The sequence below is a fragment of the Drosophila mojavensis genome, unplaced genomic scaffold, assembly GCF_018153725.1.
Source record: "Drosophila mojavensis isolate 15081-1352.22 unplaced genomic scaffold, ASM1815372v1 contig_231, whole genome shotgun sequence".
Classification (NCBI taxonomy): domain Eukaryota; kingdom Metazoa; phylum Arthropoda; class Insecta; order Diptera; family Drosophilidae; genus Drosophila; species Drosophila mojavensis.
In genome coordinates, this window is record NW_025318772.1 from 3,974,253 (window position 1) to 3,996,747 (window position 22,495).

Here is a 22,495-nt window from a genome sequence, read left to right on the forward strand (position 1 = left end):
TCAATTGAAAACATTAGTATATGTCCTTAAGTAAGCATTCCATATACTCCTACCCATATACCATTCATTATTTATACATATAGTCGTGATTTCTAGTTTAATCATACATATATTACATACATATATGTGCATTTATTGAGAACATTTCGTCAGATAAACACAGGCATACATAGGAATAAAGTAAAACTAATAAAATGAATTAGATCTGGGCGCTGTCCCTTGTTGCCCCGTTGCGTTGCGATTAAGCCAGATATGGAGCGGCTGCTGATGGCGTCATCTGCAGCCAGTTTCTTGGCCAAATGGTCAAGTCAGAGCTTACAACGCATCTAGAGAAATACACAAATGCAGATTAAAAGCCAAGTAATGGCAATTGATGAATGAAATGCATGAGTATGTGTGTGTGTGTGTGTGTGTGTGTTTGTGGGCAAGGGAGCAGGCGTGCAAGTGCAAGTGCAGGTGTGTGTGTGACTTGATTTGTGTGCAGGCGCAGTCTACATACATTGAGCTGCCATGTCACTGCTGTCGATTCCCAGCATAGCCAATTCGTCCAGCTCCGACTGGCGACGCATTTTTTCACTGTCTGTCGGCGAGTCGGGTGGCTGGGGTATGTCGCTCACATTGAACAATTCCTCGGCCTTGGCCTTGACTTCGACTGCGGGTTCAGCTGGCAGTGAGCCAGGCATGGGTATATCTTGCGCCACCACTTGTTTGGGACTAATTGTGCTCTCCGCATTGCCGTTTGCTTTTTGGTAGACACCCTGTGAGGACTCATCAGCGCTGATTTGCATGGATGAATCATTCGACTGGAGTGCGTCGTCAAGTGTTGAGCCTGGAATTGAGTTGGATGTGGTCTCCTCGATGGAGACCAGATGTATGCCCCGCTTCGCCAAATCCTGTAAGTTGTGCTCGTCTAGCACAGGTTCATCCTCCACGATGGTGGTTATGGTTTGCGGGACAGCTGGCGTCTGGTTGCTCTGATGGGATTCGTCGTCAGCTGATCTATCTGCAGGGAATATAATATCGAGAGCTTCGGCCAAGTCCTTCGGCAACTCGCCGTCGCGAGTTTGCGTCGTCGCTACCAGCGGCTGCGGTACCAGATCGGTTTCAGCCTCATCAATGCCCGGTGGAAGCACATCGTCCTCACCGTTCTCATCGTTAGCCAGTTGATCTGCATCCAGGGAGTCGGTCCCGGCCGCATTAGCACTGTTGCCAGGCGGCGGAGGTGGCGGGCAATGTGTCATTAAATTGGCAAACTGCACTGGATCCGGCATTAGCTCATCATAGTCCATCATCATACCGGCATCGGGATGAAAAGGTGGCGCATTGCCATAGGCATCCTCCATCATTGCCATCTGAATCTGCGCCGCTGTTGGCGCAATCTGACGTACTGCGTTCGCCATGCCCATTCCGGTCGGAGGCGGTGGCGGAGGTGGCCCCACTGGTATATTCTCCATGTTGCCATTGGTGTAGGCGTTCGGATCGTTGTAATTTGTAGCGGTTGTCGAAACAGCTGGCTGCTTCTTCAGCACGGGCATTTTACCAATGAATGGCAACTTCTTGCCCGTAGCGGCAGCTGTGGCGCTCGCATTGCTCTTGGTTACTTTTGGCTTAGCCGCTGGCTCTTTTTTATCACGCTTAGTATCGTTCTGCTTGCGTTCGGGCAGTGGACGCGGCCGAAACTCTGGATGCTTGATCACCGGCCGCTCGACGCGCTCCTCCGAGTGGCTACGGCTGCGGCTGCGACTGCGACTGTTGCGACGCCAGCGAGCATCACGTGAGCGACTGCGTCGACCGGCGCGCACAGGAGAACGGGAGATCCGCCTACGGCCACGACTGCGCGACCTGCTGCGAGAACGCCGGCGGTCGCGATCACGGTCTCGCTCTCGATCACGATCCCGGTCACGATCGCGCTCCCGATCCCGATCGCGACCACGATCGCGTTCACGATCACGTTCACGATCACGTCTATCACGCTCTGTGCGCCCACGACTTCCACTTCGTGGGGATGGACTGCGTCGCTTCGAAGCGGTCCGTCGCGATTTCTCATCGCTAGCAGCATTTGAACTTCGATTCTCATCGGCCGGGCGGGATTTGCTTTTCAGCTTGCCCTTGAGCTGCTCGAGCAGCTTCTTCTCGCTCTCGCTTATGACTGGCTGCACCGTGTTCCATTGTTGCAACATCGCATCGTCGCGCTTCTTTTGGTCTTCCTCTTTCTCTTTCGATTCATTGTTGGCGCTCGTCCATTTTCCACGTTCTGTTGTATCTTTAAAAGCATCCTTTATAAAGGGCGGTGGCGGTGGCACCTCCTGGGATACCGCTTCCACTTTAGCCGGCACAGTCGCATCCTGTTTACGCATAGCCACACGTATTGATGAAGCATTGGTTGATGGCGCGACCTCTGCTGTGGGCTGTGCCTTCTTTGGTTGCTGCGCCTCATCCGCTTCATCCGATGAAGAGCTATCCGATGATGCGGATGAGCTGTTTCCTGCATTCGCACTTCGCTTATGCTTCTTGCCGTGCTTTCGCTTCTTTTTCTTCTTTTCGCTGCTGTAATGAAAAGAAGGAAAACTTTGAATTTTAATAATAATTACATATATATTTAATACTGTACAAACCTCTTCTTTTTACGCTTCTTCGAGGAGCTCTTCTCATCCTCCTTCTTGGCCTTCTTGAGCTTGGCCTCCTCGCTTTCCTTTTGCTGCTGGGCCCGTTCGCGTTTACTTAGAAACTCGCTTTCATAGTTCGGTTGCTTCTTCAAGAACAACTGCAATGGAAAAGCAAGATAATAAAATTGTTATTATAGCTTGCGTATTTTTCTATATTCACATTCACTTACATCATATCTGTTGGAGTGCGTAAGAGATTTCAGATGCACCGAGGCGCAGTGTAAATCGCCAATCCAAGCGCTACACAACTTGCAATACCAGGCACTAGCGGGGACCAGAAATTGTAGTCCACGCACAGGTACACGCTTGATGGGCGCCTTATCGTAAGTGGGATACGGATCATGATCGATGCCCACATGCCAGGGCGTCTCCATAGTCTCTCTGTTCATGTGCTCCTCGGCATGCAGATGCTTTAGATAGTCGCGCGCCGTTTTTGGGAACACATTACAACTTTCGCACCAATGTTGCTCGGGATCAAAGAATACATAATTATAATTTTGCACTTGCGGTGCAGACGATTTGGACTGCGGTGCCGCTTGTCGTTGTTTAGCCTTCATTGTTTTCATGGCGTGATTCTTAAGACGATTTGTGGGACTGCCGTCACCTGTGCCATTCTCTTCGTCGCTCTTCTCCTCCTCTTCGGAGGATGAGTCTGACGAGCTGCTTGAGGATGAGCTGGAATCTGAGCTATCAGAGCTATCGCTTGTCGTGGTGGAAGCATCGGCTGCTGTTTGACCTAATTTACCCATAGCGGGCTCTGACTCCTTTTTGGGCGTGACTTCCGAATCCTCGTCGGCCTCCTCGTCGCCAATGATACCATTCAACATGTCTATAACGTTCTCAATTGTGTCCAGTTTCTTTTTGATTTGCACCTGAAAATTAAATGTGAAAGTATTATTTGAAAGTAAATTTCATGGATTGCTATATCTTTGAAATTTGATTCATTGACTTGCCTGAAGACGATCGTTCTCCTCAATGAAATTCTTTGTTGTTGGCGATGGTGGTGCATCGCCAGCTGTCAGATCGTTTCGCTGGTCTTTCAACACTTTCATTTCCTTTTTGAGCAGCGAAACCTTCTTCACGTAGTTGGTGCGTTGCTTTTTCAGCTCTTCCTTTTGATTTTCCGCCTCCTGTGCCACAGCTGTCATGTTTGATGATTGATTTGTATTTGGGAGTGAGAGAAAGAAATTAATTAATGCGCATTCTCGCTAGATGATTTAAAGTTCAAATTTCATTTACAAAATGCAGTCTCGAGTGCATTTCACGGCTAGTTACACACTGTTGGCAAATGAGACCAACGGATGCGTTCGCCGGAACGTTATCGAATCGGTTTGTAGCATATCGGGAATGACGGCTTGTACTGCTGTCCATCTGGTATTGGCTGTGCATGTTGAGGCTGACGCTCTGACGGGCTGACCGTTCGTTTTGTGCCCTGACGTGCCGTGTCGTAACTGCTCACTGTGTGACCGTGCCGCCGCTCCCCCCAAACGAGAAAGTTGGGTCTTAGACAAAACACGACAAAAAACGAGACATTGTGGCGCTTTGCTTACGTAAATCGAATTGAATATTTCAAGTGTCGTCAGAGCCAAAGTCCGTGTCAGTTTAAGCTCTCGCTGCGATATTATAGCTAGATTCTAAATGTCTTTTACAATGCATTTTCTTAAATACTTTTGTGCGTTTGCAAGCGCATATTTCAAATTACAATTAACAAATTCAATTACAAGTTGGTTTTTTTGTTGTTGTTAGGGGGCGCGTAAATCATGACAACAATAAAATATATAATGTGAGAGGTTTGCATGTGAATTGTAGTAAGTAGCAAAGTCAAAGTTCATTTCCACACTTACCGTCCTGTGGTGGCAAACCTGCGCTCTCAAGCGCCGGAGTTGGTTGCTCCTCCATAATGACTGCCGCGGGCGGCTGTTGCTGCTGCTGCTGTGGTGCAATCTGCTGAGTTGCCAGTGGCTCAGGTGTTGCTGTCGGAACAGCGCCCAGCGGCTGCGGCAGCCAGACTTGTTGTCCATATTCTATTCAAAATATATATTATGTATCACATTATGTATACATAATTTAACTTGGGTATCTTACCATTTACGCCCCAGGCGCCGTAGCCCGTGTTGAAGTTGGCAGCCTGTGTGGGCGGCGGACCTTGCATATAGCCTGGTGGTGGTCCCGGCGGCGGAAAGGCATTTGGTGGCGCCATGCCATACTGGTGTCCATATACATCCGGTGCACCATACGCTGCTTGGCCGTACATTGGCGCCGGCATGACTCCGTAAGCTCCAGCCTGGACAGGATGACCTAGCTGTTGCTGGGCAAGCGCAGCTTGGTTTGGCAGAGGCGGCGAAGCTGGCTTCTTTTTAGGTGACCAGCGAGACGCCGGACTAATCCCGCGACCTCCGCCTCGTCGTGGCGGTGAGCCGCTGCGCGAACGGGATCGGGATCTACCGTAACGGTCCCGTCGACCACGTCGTGGAGGCGAACGCCGACGATCTGGTGAGCGTCGTCGCTCGAAGCGTCGCCGCGGCGGATAGCGGCCATAGTCCGGTGAATCGTAGCGTCCCCGACGTGACGGTGGCGGCGTCGGTGATCGAGTAGGAGAGCGCCGGCGACGCACGGGTGAAGAAGCGTGACGCGAGCTGGAGCGACGTCGAGATGTTGAGCGCCGACGTGAACTCGACTTCGTTTTGTGAGATGCAAGCGCCGCGGCTGCTGGAGCCTCGTTTTTTTCGCTAGCATCATTGCCGTCCACGCCGGGTGGACCGTCATCCAGCGAACTACCTATGCGCTTATCTGTTCCTTGTTTCAGTTGTGTGTCGTCATCCATGATGAATGAGTGGAATGTATTCCACTAATCACTTGCGCTCTTAATGTGCACTTAATGGTTGTTATACGTTTTAGATTTTTTTTCTCCGTAGATTTTGCCAGTAGAGCTGCAAAAATTATGTCGATACTATCGATAGAGAGCGCAGAAAACTGTCCAAACTATCGGTAGTTTCGATTATAATGCGCTTGACCAGGTGTGACCAAGTATACACAAATCAAAATTTAAAAAATAGTTACTGTTTAATATATTTCAGATTGTCTCCTTTTTTTTAAAGAATGTATTTTATTATAAACGACATTTAAAAAGATGTATCATATATTGTGAAATTCTGAAAGTTTCTAATCAAAAATACAGAAGTACTTAGATATTTATCGATACTTTGAATTCGAGTTCGAATTCGCGTCATCTTGAAAGCAGAGCGGCACAACTGTCGACATATTGAAAACAAAGAAAAATTATTACAAATCTTTCTAACAAGAAAAAAGGCTTCATAAAATGGATCGCACAATGATTGCACCGTGGAAAGCCGAAGAAAAGGATCTAAGTGAAAAGTTAAACCAAAAACTACGAGGCTTAGCCTTGATACATCCCATGAATGATGAAATGAAGAAATTGTTGTCGTGGGACATGTTCCTTAAACCCAACCCGCCCGCCTTTTTTCAAGTGATGCACTATTTGTTTCGCATACTGGATCCAGCGGAGTTCAAGCGCAGATTCTTTTGGCCCATCACAGACAAGAAAGCGGAAGCAACGTTCCGGACAACTACAGTTGATTATCTAAAGCATTTAAATGCTAAACATAATCTCAATTGGGCGAACATTAAATCTTACCTTGTTGTCATGCCGGGTGGAATGAAGTTCATCAACTTTTTGTTAGATCTTGTTAGCTTCGTAATACAGGATCAGATTAAGCAAAGGGAAAAAGCTTTATCCGTTGATATAGACATATCACAATTCCGAGACTGGAGTGCCGAAAGGATGGAAATTGCAAACAAATTCCGAAAAGACTATGTTTCAGCATATATTGAAGAGCTGGACGAGAATACAGCCAAGTTACGTGAATGTACCCAGAAAATACGGCAAAAATTTAGCGAAATATCAGCGGCAACTGGGGTCGACGAAACTTTACTTTCGGACGATAAGTTTCTAATGGCGTTCGAGGCATCTAATCGTCAGAAATGCGAGGAGCTAATCACTTTGCAAGCGGCAAGAATCGCGGAGCTGGAGACTCCACTGAATTCGCTGAAGGACAACATCGATAAGTTTCAGGAAAAACAGACGATCCACAAGTTAAACAAAGAAGCTGCAAACAACGCTTTGCGCAGCATCCAGACGTTATGTGGTATTGAGGCTGATCATGCTACAGGTAAATATTGGAGTAAATACGCTACTCAAACAATTCATCCATACTTCTATATCTACGATCATATTTAAGCCAATGTGAATTCTATGATGAGAGCTTTCAATAACATTAGCGAGACAATTGCCGAACAGTTGGATGCCAACGATCACTGCAACGAGTCCAATGAATTTGTTGCCGCAGGCCTAGAGACATTGCGGGCCGAACTGCAACAGATCGATCAGCAAGTGAGCGATGTGCAGAGGAGTTTTAATGCACGTGATAAGGAACAAAGCATCAATGGTAATGCTTCGGAGGCATCCAGTTCCCTAGGTGCGGTGCCGACCACACCGTTGCGACATTTGGACCCACACCTGCATGCCGGCTCCTCTAACCACCCGCTGCTAATGAAGTTCGTTTCGACGCCCCCGATTAGAACGGATATGGCGAGTGGTGTACGCAGTGCGCATGTGCGCCTGCCACTGCAGGACGACTTTAATGCCAATCAGCTGGAGACGACTTGCAACAATTTGTTGGGTAACAGCAGTAGAATTCTAATATATGTTGCTGACAAACGATTAATTTGCACACATTTGTTCCAGCAGCCGCAGTACCACGTTCGGCGCGTAAGGTGAAGGCAGAACATGTTTCGGAACTAAACAACACCACTAATCGCACAAAGATTATGGATCCAATGCAGCTATTGCGCACCATAAATAAAAAGTCGAGTCATGCTAACACGACAGCTACTAACATCTCGTCTCTAGGCAGCAAATGGAAAGCAATGCAGGCCTCATTTAATTTTGATGAGGCTCCATCCACAATGCCCACCTCACCCAAGCCAACTATTGTTACTGAAACCTCACCGTTTACACCGCTAAATTGCAACGAACGAACTCGCGTTGAGCGAATGCCCCAGGCAACAGCGGCTGATATCAGCAACAACAACAGCAATGGTTCGTTGTATGCCATAAAAAGCGTTGCCCTGATGAAAGTATTGGACGCTTCACTGAATGTACAAAATCTCACCACTTCACCATCCGGGCGGCTAGATGCCCTTGTGCCAGGTCCACTGCCCGAACAGCAAGCAATACCGCGCTTGCAGCTCAATGACCAGACAATAAATGTGGGTATAATATATGTAAAATAAGATAATATTTGCTAAACCACTCTTATTTTAGGATTCGCAACAGGTGCAGAGCATTAAGGAGGAAATCGTTGCGAATCAATTGAATACGCAGCCGCCCAAATTTAATCTCGATTTCAGCGGAGACAACGATGACTTGGGGAACATTAGCGATAACGTATTAAAGGACATATCATTTTAGTTTTTGAATATAAATCTTTTATTTTCATATATCTTTTTATGCGTTTACATATGTATAAATACGTCTTTATTTTCAATTATTTATTTTTGTTTTTGCATTGTTAACTTACATAGATTTTTTGAAAGAATTTACAATTGTTTACTTTAAGATGTTTGCTTGGCAATTTTATGTAAAATTAACTGAACTAAAATTCAGTGAGGTAAGCTTCATAGAAAGGACGTTTGTGAAGAAAAAGTGAAGAAATGAGATTTTAATTACAATTGTAAATAAGTGATATTCAACAAAATTTAACTAAAAATTTTCAAATCGTGCATAAATATTAATAGAAATAAAAAATGATGTTCCTTACGATTAGATTCTTCCAATTTATTCAGTAATGCTCGACTTCAATTCTTAGCCTTAAATTCATAATTTTCAAATAATGTTAAGATATGAGTTCTATTGTAATTTCAGTATTTGCTTATCGTTTTATCACTTCATGTATTGAGCATTCGTTGCAATAAGCACACCGAACTTATAGTATGTATATAATTTGAATTTCATTTCGAATATATATGTGTGTATATGTGTATATGTATAAGTGTATGTACATTATATGCATGCAATTGATAATGTCAATAACAATACTTTGTTGGCAAATTTGTAGCATTAAGTTAATTACATTTGATGTAAGTAGTTATTGCAGTCGGCCCAAAATGTTGCCATCTATCTAATCAAATATCGTATGAGCAGTTATCGTGCACAACCTGCGGCTCTCCTTGCCATATCATAAATATATAAATATGTGTGTGTATATATATCATTCCAAAGATCAACCTGCACCTCAACTTCGTCTAGGCTACAATTTGCACTGTCATTTACAAGGGATATTTCATATTGCTTTGGTTTTGCGGCCATTTTATGCTTGTCTGCAATTGTTTTATTTGCCGCGACGCTGTCGCGGCGGCAGCTTATTCTTCTTGCCTAAAATCTGCATCAGTTGCTTGGACATGAAGTAGGGCTTATCGGGTGTGCCATCGTTGCGCTCACAGTCCTCCAAGAAGCACAGGAACAGCGTGTCCACGGCCATCGAGTAGACACCGAAGAACACGCTGCTAATCAGAAAGGCGGCGATCACCACCACAGTTGTGGGCACAGCCTTGTGGTTGAGCTGTATGACGGACGGATTGTTGGCCAGGAAATAGTAGGTGGAGACACCAGCGCCGGCGGTGAGCAGCACCTTGGACAGAAAGAAGAGAAAGTCGGTGACCTTATCCAACGTGACAACGCGCAAAAAGTTGCGCATCAGTAGATTAAACGCATCCTTGGCACTCGTACAGAAGTTCTTGCCATGAATCGCGCACATAATATACGCGTTTTTGTTAAGGAACCTGAGGAACGATTCCAGCAGCCAGAAGAAGCAACGCATACAGCAGAGAATCGCTCTTGTCACCACATTATCGTACTTCTTCAATTTGGCATCAATGTATTCGAGCACCAGGCGTATCATGCGGCAAATGGCCAGGACCAGGGAGCCGAAGGCGAGTGTACCCAAATGGTAGCACGCTGTTTGGCAGAAGGCACGTGTGAGTGTGAAGTAAGGTACATCCCGCTTCTTGAAAGTCCAATACCAGCGAGCAAAGGTGGCCGCCAGTACCATGTCACTGAAGGCCGATATAAAGAAGGTTAGCCAGAGGTATCCAAACACATTGTAGCCCATGGCCCAGCGAATTAGCGGTGGATTATCAATTTCCAAAAAGCTGCAAGTGGTCTGAGCGCAGGACTCGCGCCTCAGATTGATGTGACAATACTGTTTAAATATCTCCGGATCGCAGGCAGCGCCAACGGTGTAGTTAACACCGGGTCCCTCGCAAACGCACTGCTCGTTGGTGACCTCGCCGGTATCGGTTAGGCGGCGAACCATGCGAAAAGAGAACGTGCCAATGGAGCCGAGATAGAGGCCAACGCCAATGGCAAATCCAATTGTGCCAATGAATAGCACCCAGGAAAAGATCGGGAAGAACACGGTGCTGATAACGGTGCTCACAGCCTTGCTGCCCTCCTTGACCAGCGCAATGGAGATACGTATTCTCTTGCGCAGCACAATGACCAACAGGAATATGACCACAAAGGCGATGCAGGCAGCTATGGACAAGTAGAGCCACATCTTGGGATTCTGCAGCAGATTTTGCCACTGCTTGTGCAGATTTAGATCGTGCAACGGCACCGTGGCTGTATTGCTCCAGAATCTGTACTGCTTAAAGCTGTAGTAGATGGCAAACAGAAGGCCGACCAGCACGCCGATAATGGAGAACCAGAGCATGGGCGCGGCAATCCAGCGCATCAGGGCAATGTAGATAAGTGAGGCGAGCAGCGTACAGAATAAAGCCATTAGCACCACAGACGTTGAGTTGACCAAATCCTCGACAATTTCCTCGCCCAGACGCTGGGCATCGTGGGTGCCATTATAAAAATGGGCCACCAGATTCCCCACCATCTTGGCCAGTCGCGTATCCGTTTGCATCATCTTTTCCCTAATGACTGCCCCGTTCAGCTGCTGACGGCGGCATTGTCCGACCCGTTCGTCTACCGGCTCCTGCTTGCTGCTTCCAGTTTGTGGTGCCACCCGAGCCAGCGCTTCACTCTGCATGGTCAGTGCCATCGCCTGCATTTCCAGCTCCTCCACTTGACTCGAATTGCCGGGCAACCGTAATGTGGAGTCCCGCCGAGCACGCAACAGCACGCTGGGCAGCAATTCACAGATTTGATCCGAGAACTCGAACATGCAGCGATTGAGGAAGGGCTGACTCTTGATGTAATAGCGAGCACAACGATTTTCCTGGATAGCACGCTCAATGTCCGCTTTAGATCCAATGGCTGCCTTGTCCGCATCCGTTTTGCAAATGAGTCGTGCTCTCAGCTCCTGAAGACTCATAGTGTTCTTCATGCTATCCCAAACGAACGTCTGTGAGGGACAAGTTTCGACGCAAACCTGCAATACATAGAGAAGGGATGAGAATCAGAACCAATTCAGAAACAGAATTAATTTACCTGTGGCGTATTACAGCCCGTAATGGGCACCAACGGATCAATGCATTGGTCCAGATTAAAGAAGAACAAGTACTTTTTATTCAGCACGCTGGAGTCGATGCCGCACTTCTGATTGTACATATCCGTCGGCACCATCAGCTTATTGAGATCCCCATTCTGTATGGCATAGTGGGCAATGAACGCCCAGCCGCCCAGAAAGAGAACAAATAGTATTAGGCAGGGGACATCCGTGCAGCTGCGATCACGTTGTCGAGGTCCCTGGAAATTGCGATCATAGCGCAGCGGCTCGCCATATTTGTTCACCAGCTCCACGTTCTCAGTCATCGCAGCCTCTCACTCGCTCTGCGGTTAAACATGTATTGAAATGAGAAGCTGTCATTAGACGAAACAGAAAACAACTCTAAGTATCATCAATAATGCTTACGTCTATATATGTATGTTTCTCATTCTCAGTTTTGTTTTTGCTTTCTACGTAACGATATAATACACTTATGTATATATAGTACATACATACATAAACATAGTTCACTGTAAGTTATTTCAGAACATTCGTCATTGCTTCAAACTGAAGCCACAACAGACAGCATACACTAAAGTCTCTTTATGCATACTATAAATCATCGGACATTACGCGTACAGTAAATGCTCTATAATATATATATTTAAATTTTATATTATATTATAGCTGGAAAGCTTCATATAGCAAATAATTATTGAGAAGTATGAAATATTATTTTTATAAAAATAATTAAAAATAATTCTAACCACACTTAGTTTTTAAATAAATCTCAAACTTTTTAAATCATTTGATAAGAATAATCAAAAATAAAGGTACGTACGCAGCTTCATGTGATCTATAAAGTTTTTAGTATCTGTGTAGTTCCTGTCTGCAGAAGCAGAAAATTAGTATATTTAAGCTATGAAAATGATAGATAAAAAAAGCTGCATATTCATAAGCTTAGTATAAAGTAGCATAACGTAATAAATCAAAGAGATAACAGCCTATTTTTAACTACTACTACTACTAAAAAACATACGTATAAAATGTTAATAAACACATATTCAGCTAGACTTATTCAGGTATATATGAATTATATGTTCAGCCCAATCTTAATCGCTTTTTATGACACAGAGGCTACTTCAAGAGTTTAGTTTTAAGTTATTTATCCATATATTTTGTACTTTTCTTGTATCAGATTATTAAAGAGGTCAATATTTGCAATATTTGATGTAATTTCGCTAGTTTTACAAACGACTCTCAAAAATGTTTCTACGAAAGGGTATACAAGTGTTACCAAAAACAAAGAATGTTTTCTCTTTCACAATTTGCTCAAACACACAAGTATATATATGTATATGCATGTGTGTGTGGGTTTGTAGATTTCTATTTATTTATTTACATATGCATCTGTCTATATGCATCTATATGCTTATGTGAATGGACACATATGTATATATTGACATTTGCTGCCGCATTGCTCCATTGATAACAGACGGGAGCTCCATTGGCTGCCGGCTACAACAAAGCGTTGCGCAAATTGGCAATAATGACGCATTAAAAGCGTATTAAATATATTTAATTATGTGCACACACTCATACACTTACACTGGCACACACACACACTCACACACATTAATTCGCAACTTGTTGATTGTGGCACGTTTTTGTTTTGTTGTTATTAGCTGTCTGCCTTGCCACTGTTGACCAAAAATAAAGCGACAAACCTGTTGGGGCCTAAATGGGCGCCTGAAACAATTCGCTTTCCATTGAAATTGAAATTGAAATTAAAAAAGTGTAAAACAATTTTGGTTGACAAGGCGACGGCGACGACGACGGTGACGACAATGGCGACACATTCAAGGTCATTTACCGCAACGCTCTATCAAATATGTTTGCATATGTACATGTACAAAGGTAGTACAGTGAAAGCATTCATCACGAACAGCTGTCTTTTGTAAGCAATCATTTTATACGCAAACAATTGTGCAATGCGACGTAGGCTCTCTAGGAAAACAAATGCATTTTTCCAGAATTTGACTAACAATGCAAATGAGGAAGAACTTAACTACAGTATATACATATATATAAGGTTATAGTTACTTAGTAGTCGGAAGACTACATGAAGTTAAGAAGACAAGACTTCGAACTATGGAGGCATCACTGTATTTTAAGATGATATATCACAGTGGTTTCTTTAAACTCTTAGAACAGTACACAAAAGAATGGTACATTCAAATGGTTTTTTACTGTATTTGCATAGAGACGTCATAGTCACCTGGTGTGGCTGGAGGCTCACCAGGTCGCGGACTTGTGAATTTTTATCTTGTTTATCTAAGATATTTACATTCTCGACAAATAGGAAATAGATAAGAGTGCAACTACTGCTGCTGTCGCTTCTCTTATCTTCGTTGCTTTTCTTGTTTTCCCAAATGGCAAACGACACATAGTCATACAATATTAATTACTGAGAAATGGGTTACATACACATGTTTAAATTACTCACCGTTTGTCAAGTTTCTCCTCCTATGCCACAGCAGACACAATTAACAATTGAAACAATAAACAAGGCGATTCTTTATTGTCTTTGCATAGTAGCTGTGTCCAGTGTCCAGGTGTGTATGGATTGGTGTATGGATGACTGGGCGGGGAGCTAGATTTCTTTGTTTGTGCAGCCGAATGCAGGAATCGCGTTCGGGTTGCGTCTCAGGCGAAAGTCAGCAAACGACTAAAGTGGTTGCCTTTGTTGCCGTTGACGTCGCGGACGTTGCTCTTTGAACGGCGGCAGTGGCGCGGTCACTGGATGTCAAAAGTAGCACTATTCAGGAGGGGGTGTAGCTGGTCGATTGGAGCTGCAAGCATAAAGGCAACATACATACATAAATATAAATCATAAGGCACACACACACACACGCACATACACCAGCGCGCCAACATCACAAGCGCACTAAAAAAAAAAACAACACTAGGTTCGCGAATTGGAGGCGATATGGCACATATTCCCTATTTTATTACACATCATTTTCTGATAAGGTGCACGGCTCAACAATTTTCGATAATGGTTGTTTTGCATTTTTGGCCCAAATTGCTATGCATGCAACTTGAGTTCTAGTGCTGACACACACACATATATATATTCACTCAATCACTCATACATATGCACACAGATATGCTCCATAAAAACACTTCAATTAAATTTATAATTAATACACTCACTTAACGTTTAGTTGAGCATTCAGTTTGAACGCACGCAATAACACTGAGTGGAGAGACCTAACCAGGCAGCTCCCCACTTCAGTTCAGCTGTTGAAGGCAGTGTTGGCCAACGCAAAAATGCGCAGTCAAAACAAATACACACTGACACACATTAGCAGTCTGCTGCGATAGTATCGTCGAATATGAGTAACGGCAACATGTGAATTGTCAACAAAATAAGTTTTTAGAATGGATGTACACAATTTGAAAATACTTATTTTGAAATGGCCATCTATTAACTGTCATGAGGGAAAAACGATGTAATTACGCCAATCGTTTGCTCCTCGGGAGGTTGAAGAAGCAGTTAGAAAATTATCTCAATATAAATATTTTTCATTTCATATAAAATATTGTCTATGCGAAACTTATTCTTACATTTTAAATGCAAGAAAACCTACATTCATAATTGGGCGTGCATTGGATTTTAAAACAAGCTGAAATTATATATATATATATTTTTTGTTTTTGACATTAAGTGAGTTTTCATATTCTAATAAAACAATTTTCAATAAATGTAGCTGCGCAACAGTTTCGGGCGCCAAGTGTAAGTCCAACAAGAGCGAGATAGCCATATTGCAATTCTGCGGCCAGTGCTGGTAAGCGCTCAATTAATTAATTGCGGGGTCGGCGGCATGAGTGCAGTGAAAATGTTTAGCGTTGAAGACGGCACAAGATTTGATTGAAACGAAAACAAATTAAGAATTGTTCGTAATTTCGCAAAAAGCCAACGCTTGAATTACATTTAACACTCTCAAACTGGCCATTAGCTATAAGGGTCGATGATTATATGTGTGTTTGGCGAAAGCCTTTGTGTTGTTTCCGCCGGCTGGACGCCAAAACTACAAATTTATTGTCAATTGCACAAAAGTGACAAATTATTTTCTCGGCTGCCGCGAGTGCAACGTAGAGCGGACAATTTCGATACGCTCAATAAAGAGTGTGTACAGTAAATATAAACGCCGAATCATCGGATTTGTTTTTGTTTATACCAGTTTCTGCACACATTTCTAAATTGCAAAACATAAAAGTGAAAACAGGCCAAGAGCTAGCAGTATTTGTCGCGCTGGTGGTGTACGTGCACGGGCTGAAGTAGAAACAGAAGCAGAAGCAGACATCGCTGACAACCAACAGGAGGTGGGGCCCGACATCGCCTTCGTTTTTGCTGTTACCGTTCTTGTTGTTTTTGCTGCTGCTGACATTGTTTTTGTTTGGCACACAAAACACGCGGCGTGCAGCTTAGCAAAAGGGCGGGAAGGCAACTATAACGGTTCTCGTCCGAATTTTTGTTACGCGTGTGTCGATAGTTTTTTGTTTTTTTTTTTTTTGTTCAATTTTATTGTTTGTTTGCATTGCGTTTTGAATTCAGCCTCACAATTGGGGGGCTGCGGCGGTGGCAATGTCGAAGCTGGGCGAGCACAAACGTGTGTCCCTCACCACAATCAGCACGCAGAGGAGCATAACTAATAGCAATGAAGCTGGCTTCAGTTCAATGCCGCCGACGTTCTCGCGTTTCGGTGACTTCTTGGATCCGGACGCAATGCAGGCAAGCAAGAGCAGTAAATCGGCAACCAAAAGCGTTCGACTGGAACTGGAAATGTTCGAGACGGACTCAAACAGGTATCCCGAGTTCAACTATTCAAAGCTGCTCTACTTGGAGAAGGTAAGTATATTCTAGCCACCCATTTGGTGCTTGTGATTTCTTATTTATTGCAATCCGTTTCAGAAAAAAGCCAAAATGCTGAAAGAGAAAGCCAATAATGGCAGAACAGATCCTTTTGCCGATAACGATGATGATGTGGCACGCATTGCCAAGGAGCTGGAGGCCAAATATGGAAATGCCTATGCCAGGGGCCGCAGCAGGCGTAAGAAGGAAGAATTTTATGACATTGGAATGGGTTACGACGAGTCGGATTCCTTTATAGATAATACCGAGGCGGTAAGCTTATAATTTCCACAAAGATAAAGGAGATTTTAATACAATATCTTTGCAGTACGATGAAATTTTGCCTGAAGAAGTGGAAACACTTGAGGGTGGTTTTTATATTAACTGCGGCGCCTTGGAATTTAAGAATCTAAACAAAAAATCCAGTACACGTCGCACCGATGCCATTATCAAAATGCCGGAGCGATCGCGCAAACGAGTTGTGTCCAGCAGCTCGGATGAATCTACTGAATCATCATCAGATTCCTCAAGTGATATTGAACAGAAACAAGTTACGAATAATAAGATTAACAATAATAATAATAATGCTGATAATGGTGAGGACGAAGATGATGACGACGATGATGATGATGATGATGAAGATGATGAGGATGACGATGATGACGACGATGATTCGGATTCAGACGACAGCGAGAGCATTGAGGGCTCTGACAGCGAAAGCGAAAGTCTCGATGAAGACACCAACGGCACGTCTAACAGCGCCAAAAAGAAGTTCAAGCAATGCGATTTAAAACGTCCGAAATCCAGTTCCGCTTCCAAGCAGAAGATCCACAGTGCCAATGCAAAGAAGCCAAGCAGCAAGCTGAAATCTGTGCCGTCCTCTTCCTCAAATTCACCGCGTCCGATTACCATAGACAATTCCGACACGGATGAGCGGCAGGCGCAGGCGCAGGCACAGGCCCTCAAGAAAGTGGTCAAGACAACAACTGTCAAGGATATGCTAAAGGCGAAACGCGATAGCTTCCTAAAATCTCAAGGCCAGCTCGATGGTCCCTCGAAGAACGCTGTAAACGGCGAAGTGAAGTGCATCACGACGACTATTATTGATTCCAGTAGCGACAACGATGACACCGATTCAGCAAGTGAGCAAGGGAAATCGGATAAGTTGCCCAAGAGCAAGGATGTTAATGAAAGTAAGTGATCAGCGTGGAAAATATTTAATCTCTTGCTCACATTTAATGTTTGAATTTCATTTAGATCTACGATCGGCAGATACGATTCTACCCGCAACACTCGATAGAGAGATCCTTGTCAACATCAACAGCTTCAAGGAACTGGTTAGAAGCAGAGAATTGTGTGGCAAAAGATTTTACTTTGATGGCAAGCTTACGACGCTTTTACTCAAGTAAGCTTTACCGGCAAGTTAATCAATTTAATTTATTTAATTAATAAATTATTTTGTAGAATTTACGAGGCGCTGCTGTGCACAGAGCGCAATGAGCGAAATATGGTGTTTGCACATCTGGAATACCAGCTTCAATTGCCAAAATATTTTATACTGCGCAAGGCCAAGGCGCTGCGCGCCAAGGAGGAGAAGAATAAGACGACAAACGCCTTGGAGCGACTACGCAAGGCGGTCGCCGAGGTGATGCCCAAAGCAATCGCCAATTATGAGATCGAACTTCATAAATTTGCGGAATTGGCGTAAGATAAAAGTTGAACTTTTAACCAATGAATTAGTTTTTAACCATATTTGTAACTTTTAGTGCGGCAGATGTTAACGCAGAGCATCCGCCAAAGATGCCACGGAAAAAGTTTCAGTGGACAAATGAGTTGCGCGAAAGGCTCTATGAGGTATACCAAGCGCGCTGGACATCTTACGCAGTGCTGGGCAAACGAAAGGATTCACTGGAGCAGTTCATCAACGGCTACCTGAAAGACAAAATAGTGGATGTTTGGGCAACTGGCTGGATGCGTTACGAGGATTTGCAGCGCGAGATTGAGCGGCATAAGAATGCCAGCAAAAAGCTTAAAGAGAAAGCGAAGAAACAATCACTAGGCACAGCCACAACCACCGCAGTCACCACATCCACAATACAAACAACCACAACCAACAATTACCTGAAGCAAGTCGATGATCTGACGGTGGCCGAACAGAGTCGGTCGCGTGCCAATTCCGATACGGATTCAGCTACAAGTGCCTCATCCAATAGTGTCAAGCGTAAACTTGAATTGCCACCCAGCAGCAATGTTGCGACGACGCAGCCAAAGCCAAGCGCAAAGCCGCCCAAAATCAAATTCCAAAAGCAATTGGCGGCAACCCTTGCACAAATGTCGCAAGTAAGCAGCGCCTTGCCGATGCCTCCAACTAACATTGAGACGATGTCGCTGCCAGCTGTCAACAATTACCTGAAGCAATTCGAGGACCTCACAGTCATCGCCCCACAGAGTCGCTCGTGTGGCAATTCTGATACAGATTCCGTTAAAAGTGCCTCCTCGAGCAGTCTGAAGCGCAAGCTGGAAACTCCTGCCTTGGGCGGCACAACACAATCGAAGCAAGGCAGCAAGCCGCCCAAGAAGAAGAAACAGCAAATCTCGCCACTGCCACAACAGCCACAGCCACAGGCCCAATCACAGATGACACAGTTGGACACGCTAATGTCGCAGCCGAGCACATCGGCACAGGCAGCGGCATTGAATGCAGCTGTTGTGGCCGCAGCAGCTAGCATGCTGGAGCTGGCCTCGCCCACTAAGACGGATCACAGCATCTACAACCTAATATCAGCCGCATCGATGAACCCAACGGCGGTTAGTGTCGGCGCTCCTATAAACAGTCTGCCACAGACTGCAGCACATTCCACAGCATCAATCATGACATCACGCCCCGTGCCCCACATCATCAACTTGGACGACTATAAGAGTCCCAGCGATATCTTGCAGACATCACAGCAACTGGCGGCCAATAAATGGCAGTCCGTTCCCGTGTCGAAGGAGCAGCCGCCAGTGCCTCCAGCTGTGGTGCGATGCGAGAGCAGCAGCGAGTCGGACGGTGTGGAGATTGTGGGCGTCTATCCGGCGGTGGTGAAGCAGATTCTCCCCAATAAAACGAAGCCCAAGTCGAAGGCCAGCCAGAAGAGCAAACCGACGTCAGTGATTAGCACGACGGGCACGGTGCCCAATGGAGTTAATGGTACGCTTGGTTTCAATTTGGAAAACATGTATGTGTACAACAATAATAATACTGCCCCCAAGATGGGAACTGGGGTAATACGCGCTACTGCGGCAACCAATACGGTGGAAACGCTTGGCTACGATCTCAGCCGCAGTCCGCAGATTATGAAGAAATTATCGGAATTATCGGCGCTCGATAAGCAACTAAAATGGTCACCGTGCTCGCTACTCTCCGGTGCTGGCACCAGCGGTGGTGCGGGCGCCGGTGCTGGTGCGAGTGCCGGGAAACCAACAACGCATCAATGACATACGGGGAATGCCACACAGCCCCAATCGGTGTCGGTGTCGGCATTCTATAATCACGAGCAGGCTGTGGCCGCCGCCTTGGTGTTATCCTCGATGAGTGCCTCTGCCGCCCGTTATGATGCGTACGATGTGCAGCTGGGACTGCTGAATGGCTCGCTAGCTTCCTCTAATCAGATGTCCAGTGCCGCAACTCAACCAATTGCAACAACAATAACAGCAACAACAACAGCAACAACACCACAAACACTGCCACAAGTATTTCTGAAGCCTTCCCCCCCGCCTTCAGCCGCTGTCGATGGTATTAGCGACATGACAGCAAACACGGCGCAGGCGGCGCAACTGCCCACAAAATTCATCTAGATATATGCATAGCACACACATGCTCCCTAAACTATTCTGAGTTCAACATTTACAGATCTATACATATATGTATACCTCCTCGAGGGGAGAGAATTAAGACGCTTAGTTTGTAGGTTTCATAAGAATTAGTCATTTTAAATTGATATTGTGGGTGTGCATCACTGCCAATAATCATCAATCACGAGAAGATGCAGGAAATGCTCAAGAATCGAGTGAGGCATGTACGAAAAAAGGGTATGCCGTCTTCGGTGTGTTCGTGTAGTGTGTGTCCGCGCTGGCGATGTGATGATTTCGTATTTGTTTTGTATTTTTCGTTTATCATTCTTTGAGGAATATCAAGTCCACCAACTTAAAGTATGTACTTTGAAAGAGGTTAAGAATCAATCGAGTTGTATCTAGTTATTTATAGTGAATCAATTTTTATTAAATAAAAGAAAAATAAGTTATGTAATAAAAAAGTAAAACAAAGAGCGCATATTCTATTCAAAATTAGTGCACACCCACAAGGCTCGTACTCTATACATATCAAAATGAAGCGATCAATGACACCCAAGCAAACTGACCATAACTTATATACATTACGGTTAACATATCCATCCCAATGGGTATTTACATAGCTCCCCCATGGTTGATTATCGTCTTAAACAAGCCATCAAATAACAGCAACCACCCGCCCATCCACTTGCTCGACCCCTTTAACCTAATTTGTAAAATATAACAGACACACTCGAGGACAGGTAATTGGTTCACTTGATCCAGCGTAGCATCGAGGTGAGGCGATTAGCTGCCATGGCTATGGTGGATTGCTGTGCCACCGCAGGTATCAGATTGGACTCTGTCAGTTCTGGCTGAGCCACGCTGACGCTGGGCACCGCCTCCCAATCCAGGCGTAACGAGCTCTCGTCTAAAAGATCATCGATTAATGTTTTCTATCAAATTCATATTTAAGCAAATTCAAACCTTCAGATTCAGATTCCGTTGCCGTCTCAATGCCAATGAGGAGCGAGTCCACAGATTTCATTAGCGGCGCATTGGCCACGTCCAGATGACCGTAGCGTCCCAAATCGCTGCGCTCCAGATCCAAAATGGCCAAAATATTTTCGAGCGTGTGCTGTTCATTGAGCGCGCGCAGCTTTACCTGCTGAGAGTAGGCCAGATACATGATATTGTTGTTGACGCGACACACCTTTCGGAGAAACTGCTCCTCGTTGCGCATCTTGCGACAGAAGTCGCTGTAGGCGACCTTGTGTGGCAGCCGCACGTTCAGATAGAAGCTGAGCAGCTGCGTTAGCTGCACCGTGTAGGTGAGTGCGCCCATGATTCGGTAGGCCTCAACGCGACTGGGCGTTATCTCATTGGCCGTGGTCTTGGGCACATCCTCCTTGTTGTCGGCCAGGTAGTCCAGGTAGGCAGAGTAGTCGCCGTTGGCGGGCAGCGAGGGTCCCACTATACGGTACTGCACCTCGCTGATGCCACTGCCATGGAACACCCATTTACCACGAATGTATGATGTGTTCTTGGCATCGGCCAGCGCTGCGATTGTTTCGGCATCTTCGCTGCGCTCGGCGCACACCTTGCGCTGCTGCTCGTCCTTCAACACCACCTCCGAGATGGGGAATATATAGGTGACAAGCTGTTGAATGTCACGGCGAGCCGTTTGTTTGATGCTATCCAATAGATTCATGTGTTGCTGGCGTAGTTTATCGATGCGCATCGAACGATCGATCACATAATCCTCCAGCATCTTCACCTTGGTGGGATAGTTCGGCAGATTCTTGCGCTTCTCAGCATTTGCCTGACGCAGCTCATCTCTCTGCTCGCTTAATGTCTGCAAGCGATGCGTCGTGCTGCCGATCAGCTGTTGCAGCAACTGCAGCTGTTCCCGCTTCGCACGTATCGCAATCATTCGATTTTCATTGCACTTGTGCTGTTGTATAAGGTGCTCGTACCTATTGCTGTACGTCTTTAGGCCCGCCTGCAGGTTAATGTACTTCTGCTGTTTCTCCGTTAAGCTGCAACCGTTAAAAATAAAAGAATTTAGTTTAATACAATGCTTATGTGTATGTGTGTGTGTGTGTGTGCAATGTGTTTTTTTGTGCAAATGAGTAACAACCTTTCGGATTCCAAGGCAGAGCTGTGAGTAATGTTTCCATTTTTAACACAAGTTCTGCAATGCAGTCGTCGCTGTTGCCTGCAGCAGAGCGGACATCGCAGACCTGTGGAGGCGACACCAGCTGTTGGCTTTACGCGCACATCGCCTTTCGGATGCTTCTTTGTGTAGGCAACGCCATCGCAGACATCGACTTCGTTCTCGTCTTCGTCATCATTTGTTGATGCGCTTGATAATTGAAAGTTCTCAGGGGCTTTGGAGCTTTCATCGGAGCTGGAGCTATTTGCCATTACAGACAAATCATTGCACTTAATATGCGTAGTCGATTTTTCATTGATAATTGTTTTTGTTATTGATACTTTTTCCTCCTGTCAAAACAGAAGTGCTGTGTAACATTGTATGGCTGCAGTCAGTGTTGGTAAACAGCTCGCAGCGGCCAGGGCTG

General features: G+C 45.2%; 5 protein-coding genes across 10 annotated transcripts; 2 read left to right on the forward strand and 3 right to left on the reverse strand.

Annotated features, from left to right (window-relative positions):
- Window positions 1–89: 89 nt before the first annotated feature.
- LOC6574872 (zinc finger matrin-type protein CG9776) lies at window positions 90–5,619 on the reverse strand. Of its 2 annotated transcripts, XM_002000864.4 has the most exons (7): window positions 4,752–5,619; window positions 4,511–4,690; window positions 3,620–3,807; window positions 2,837–3,538; window positions 2,616–2,764; window positions 500–2,547; window positions 90–326 (listed from the first exon to the last, which is right to left on the reverse strand). In XM_002000864.4, the coding sequence occupies exons 1-7, from the start codon at window positions 5,488–5,490 to the stop codon at window positions 316–318; spliced, it is 4,017 nt and encodes a 1,338-aa protein (XP_002000900.1). In that variant the 5' UTR covers window positions 5,491–5,619; the 3' UTR covers window positions 90–315. The 2 variants fall into 2 exon arrangements, with proteins under 2 accessions (XP_002000900.1, XP_015023169.1); XM_015167683.3 differs by lacking the exons at window positions 4,511–4,690; window positions 4,752–5,619 and adding an exon at window positions 3,906–4,476.
- Window positions 5,620–5,786: 167 nt separating this feature from the next.
- Window positions 5,787–8,190, forward strand: LOC6574873 (augmin complex subunit dgt6). Of its 2 annotated transcripts, none has more exons than XM_044008170.1 (4): window positions 5,787–6,856; window positions 6,926–7,366; window positions 7,432–7,955; window positions 8,011–8,190. In XM_044008170.1, exons 1-4 carry the CDS (start codon window positions 5,986–5,988, stop codon window positions 8,155–8,157), a joined length of 1,983 nt encoding a protein of 660 aa, XP_043864105.1. In that variant the 5' UTR covers window positions 5,787–5,985; the 3' UTR covers window positions 8,158–8,190. The 2 variants fall into 2 exon arrangements, with proteins under 2 accessions (XP_043864105.1, XP_032584220.1); XM_032728329.2 differs by having other exon boundaries at window positions 5,791–6,856; window positions 7,435–7,955.
- A 312-nt stretch (window positions 8,191–8,502) lies between these two features.
- Window positions 8,503–14,507, reverse strand: LOC6574874 (choline transporter-like 2). Of its 4 annotated transcripts, none has more exons than XM_015167685.3 (4): window positions 14,402–14,507; window positions 13,692–14,037; window positions 11,188–11,529; window positions 8,503–11,128 (listed from the first exon to the last, which is right to left on the reverse strand). In XM_015167685.3, exons 3-4 carry the CDS (start codon window positions 11,509–11,511, stop codon window positions 9,077–9,079), a joined length of 2,376 nt encoding a protein of 791 aa, XP_015023171.1. In that variant the 5' UTR covers window positions 11,512–11,529; window positions 13,692–14,037; window positions 14,402–14,507; the 3' UTR covers window positions 8,503–9,076. The 4 variants fall into 4 exon arrangements, with proteins under 4 accessions (XP_015023171.1, XP_015023172.1, XP_032584213.1 ...); XM_015167686.3 differs by having other exon boundaries at window positions 11,188–11,559; XM_032728322.2 differs by having other exon boundaries at window positions 14,407–14,503.
- A 438-nt stretch (window positions 14,508–14,945) lies between these two features.
- LOC6574875 (yemanuclein) lies at window positions 14,946–20,410 on the forward strand. Its single transcript, XM_002000867.4, has 6 exons — window positions 14,946–16,100; window positions 16,164–16,376; window positions 16,432–17,296; window positions 17,361–17,508; window positions 17,568–17,807; window positions 17,870–20,410. The coding sequence occupies exons 1-6, from the start codon at window positions 15,837–15,839 to the stop codon at window positions 19,578–19,580; spliced, it is 3,441 nt and encodes a 1,146-aa protein (XP_002000903.2). The 5' UTR covers window positions 14,946–15,836; the 3' UTR covers window positions 19,581–20,410.
- Window positions 20,337–22,464, reverse strand: LOC6574877 (beclin 1-associated autophagy-related key regulator). Its single transcript, XM_002000869.4, has 3 exons — window positions 22,054–22,464; window positions 20,901–21,952; window positions 20,337–20,844 (listed from the first exon to the last, which is right to left on the reverse strand). Exons 1-3 carry the CDS (start codon window positions 22,338–22,340, stop codon window positions 20,687–20,689), a joined length of 1,497 nt encoding a protein of 498 aa, XP_002000905.1. The 5' UTR covers window positions 22,341–22,464; the 3' UTR covers window positions 20,337–20,686.
- Between the last annotated feature and the right edge of the window lie 31 nt (window positions 22,465–22,495).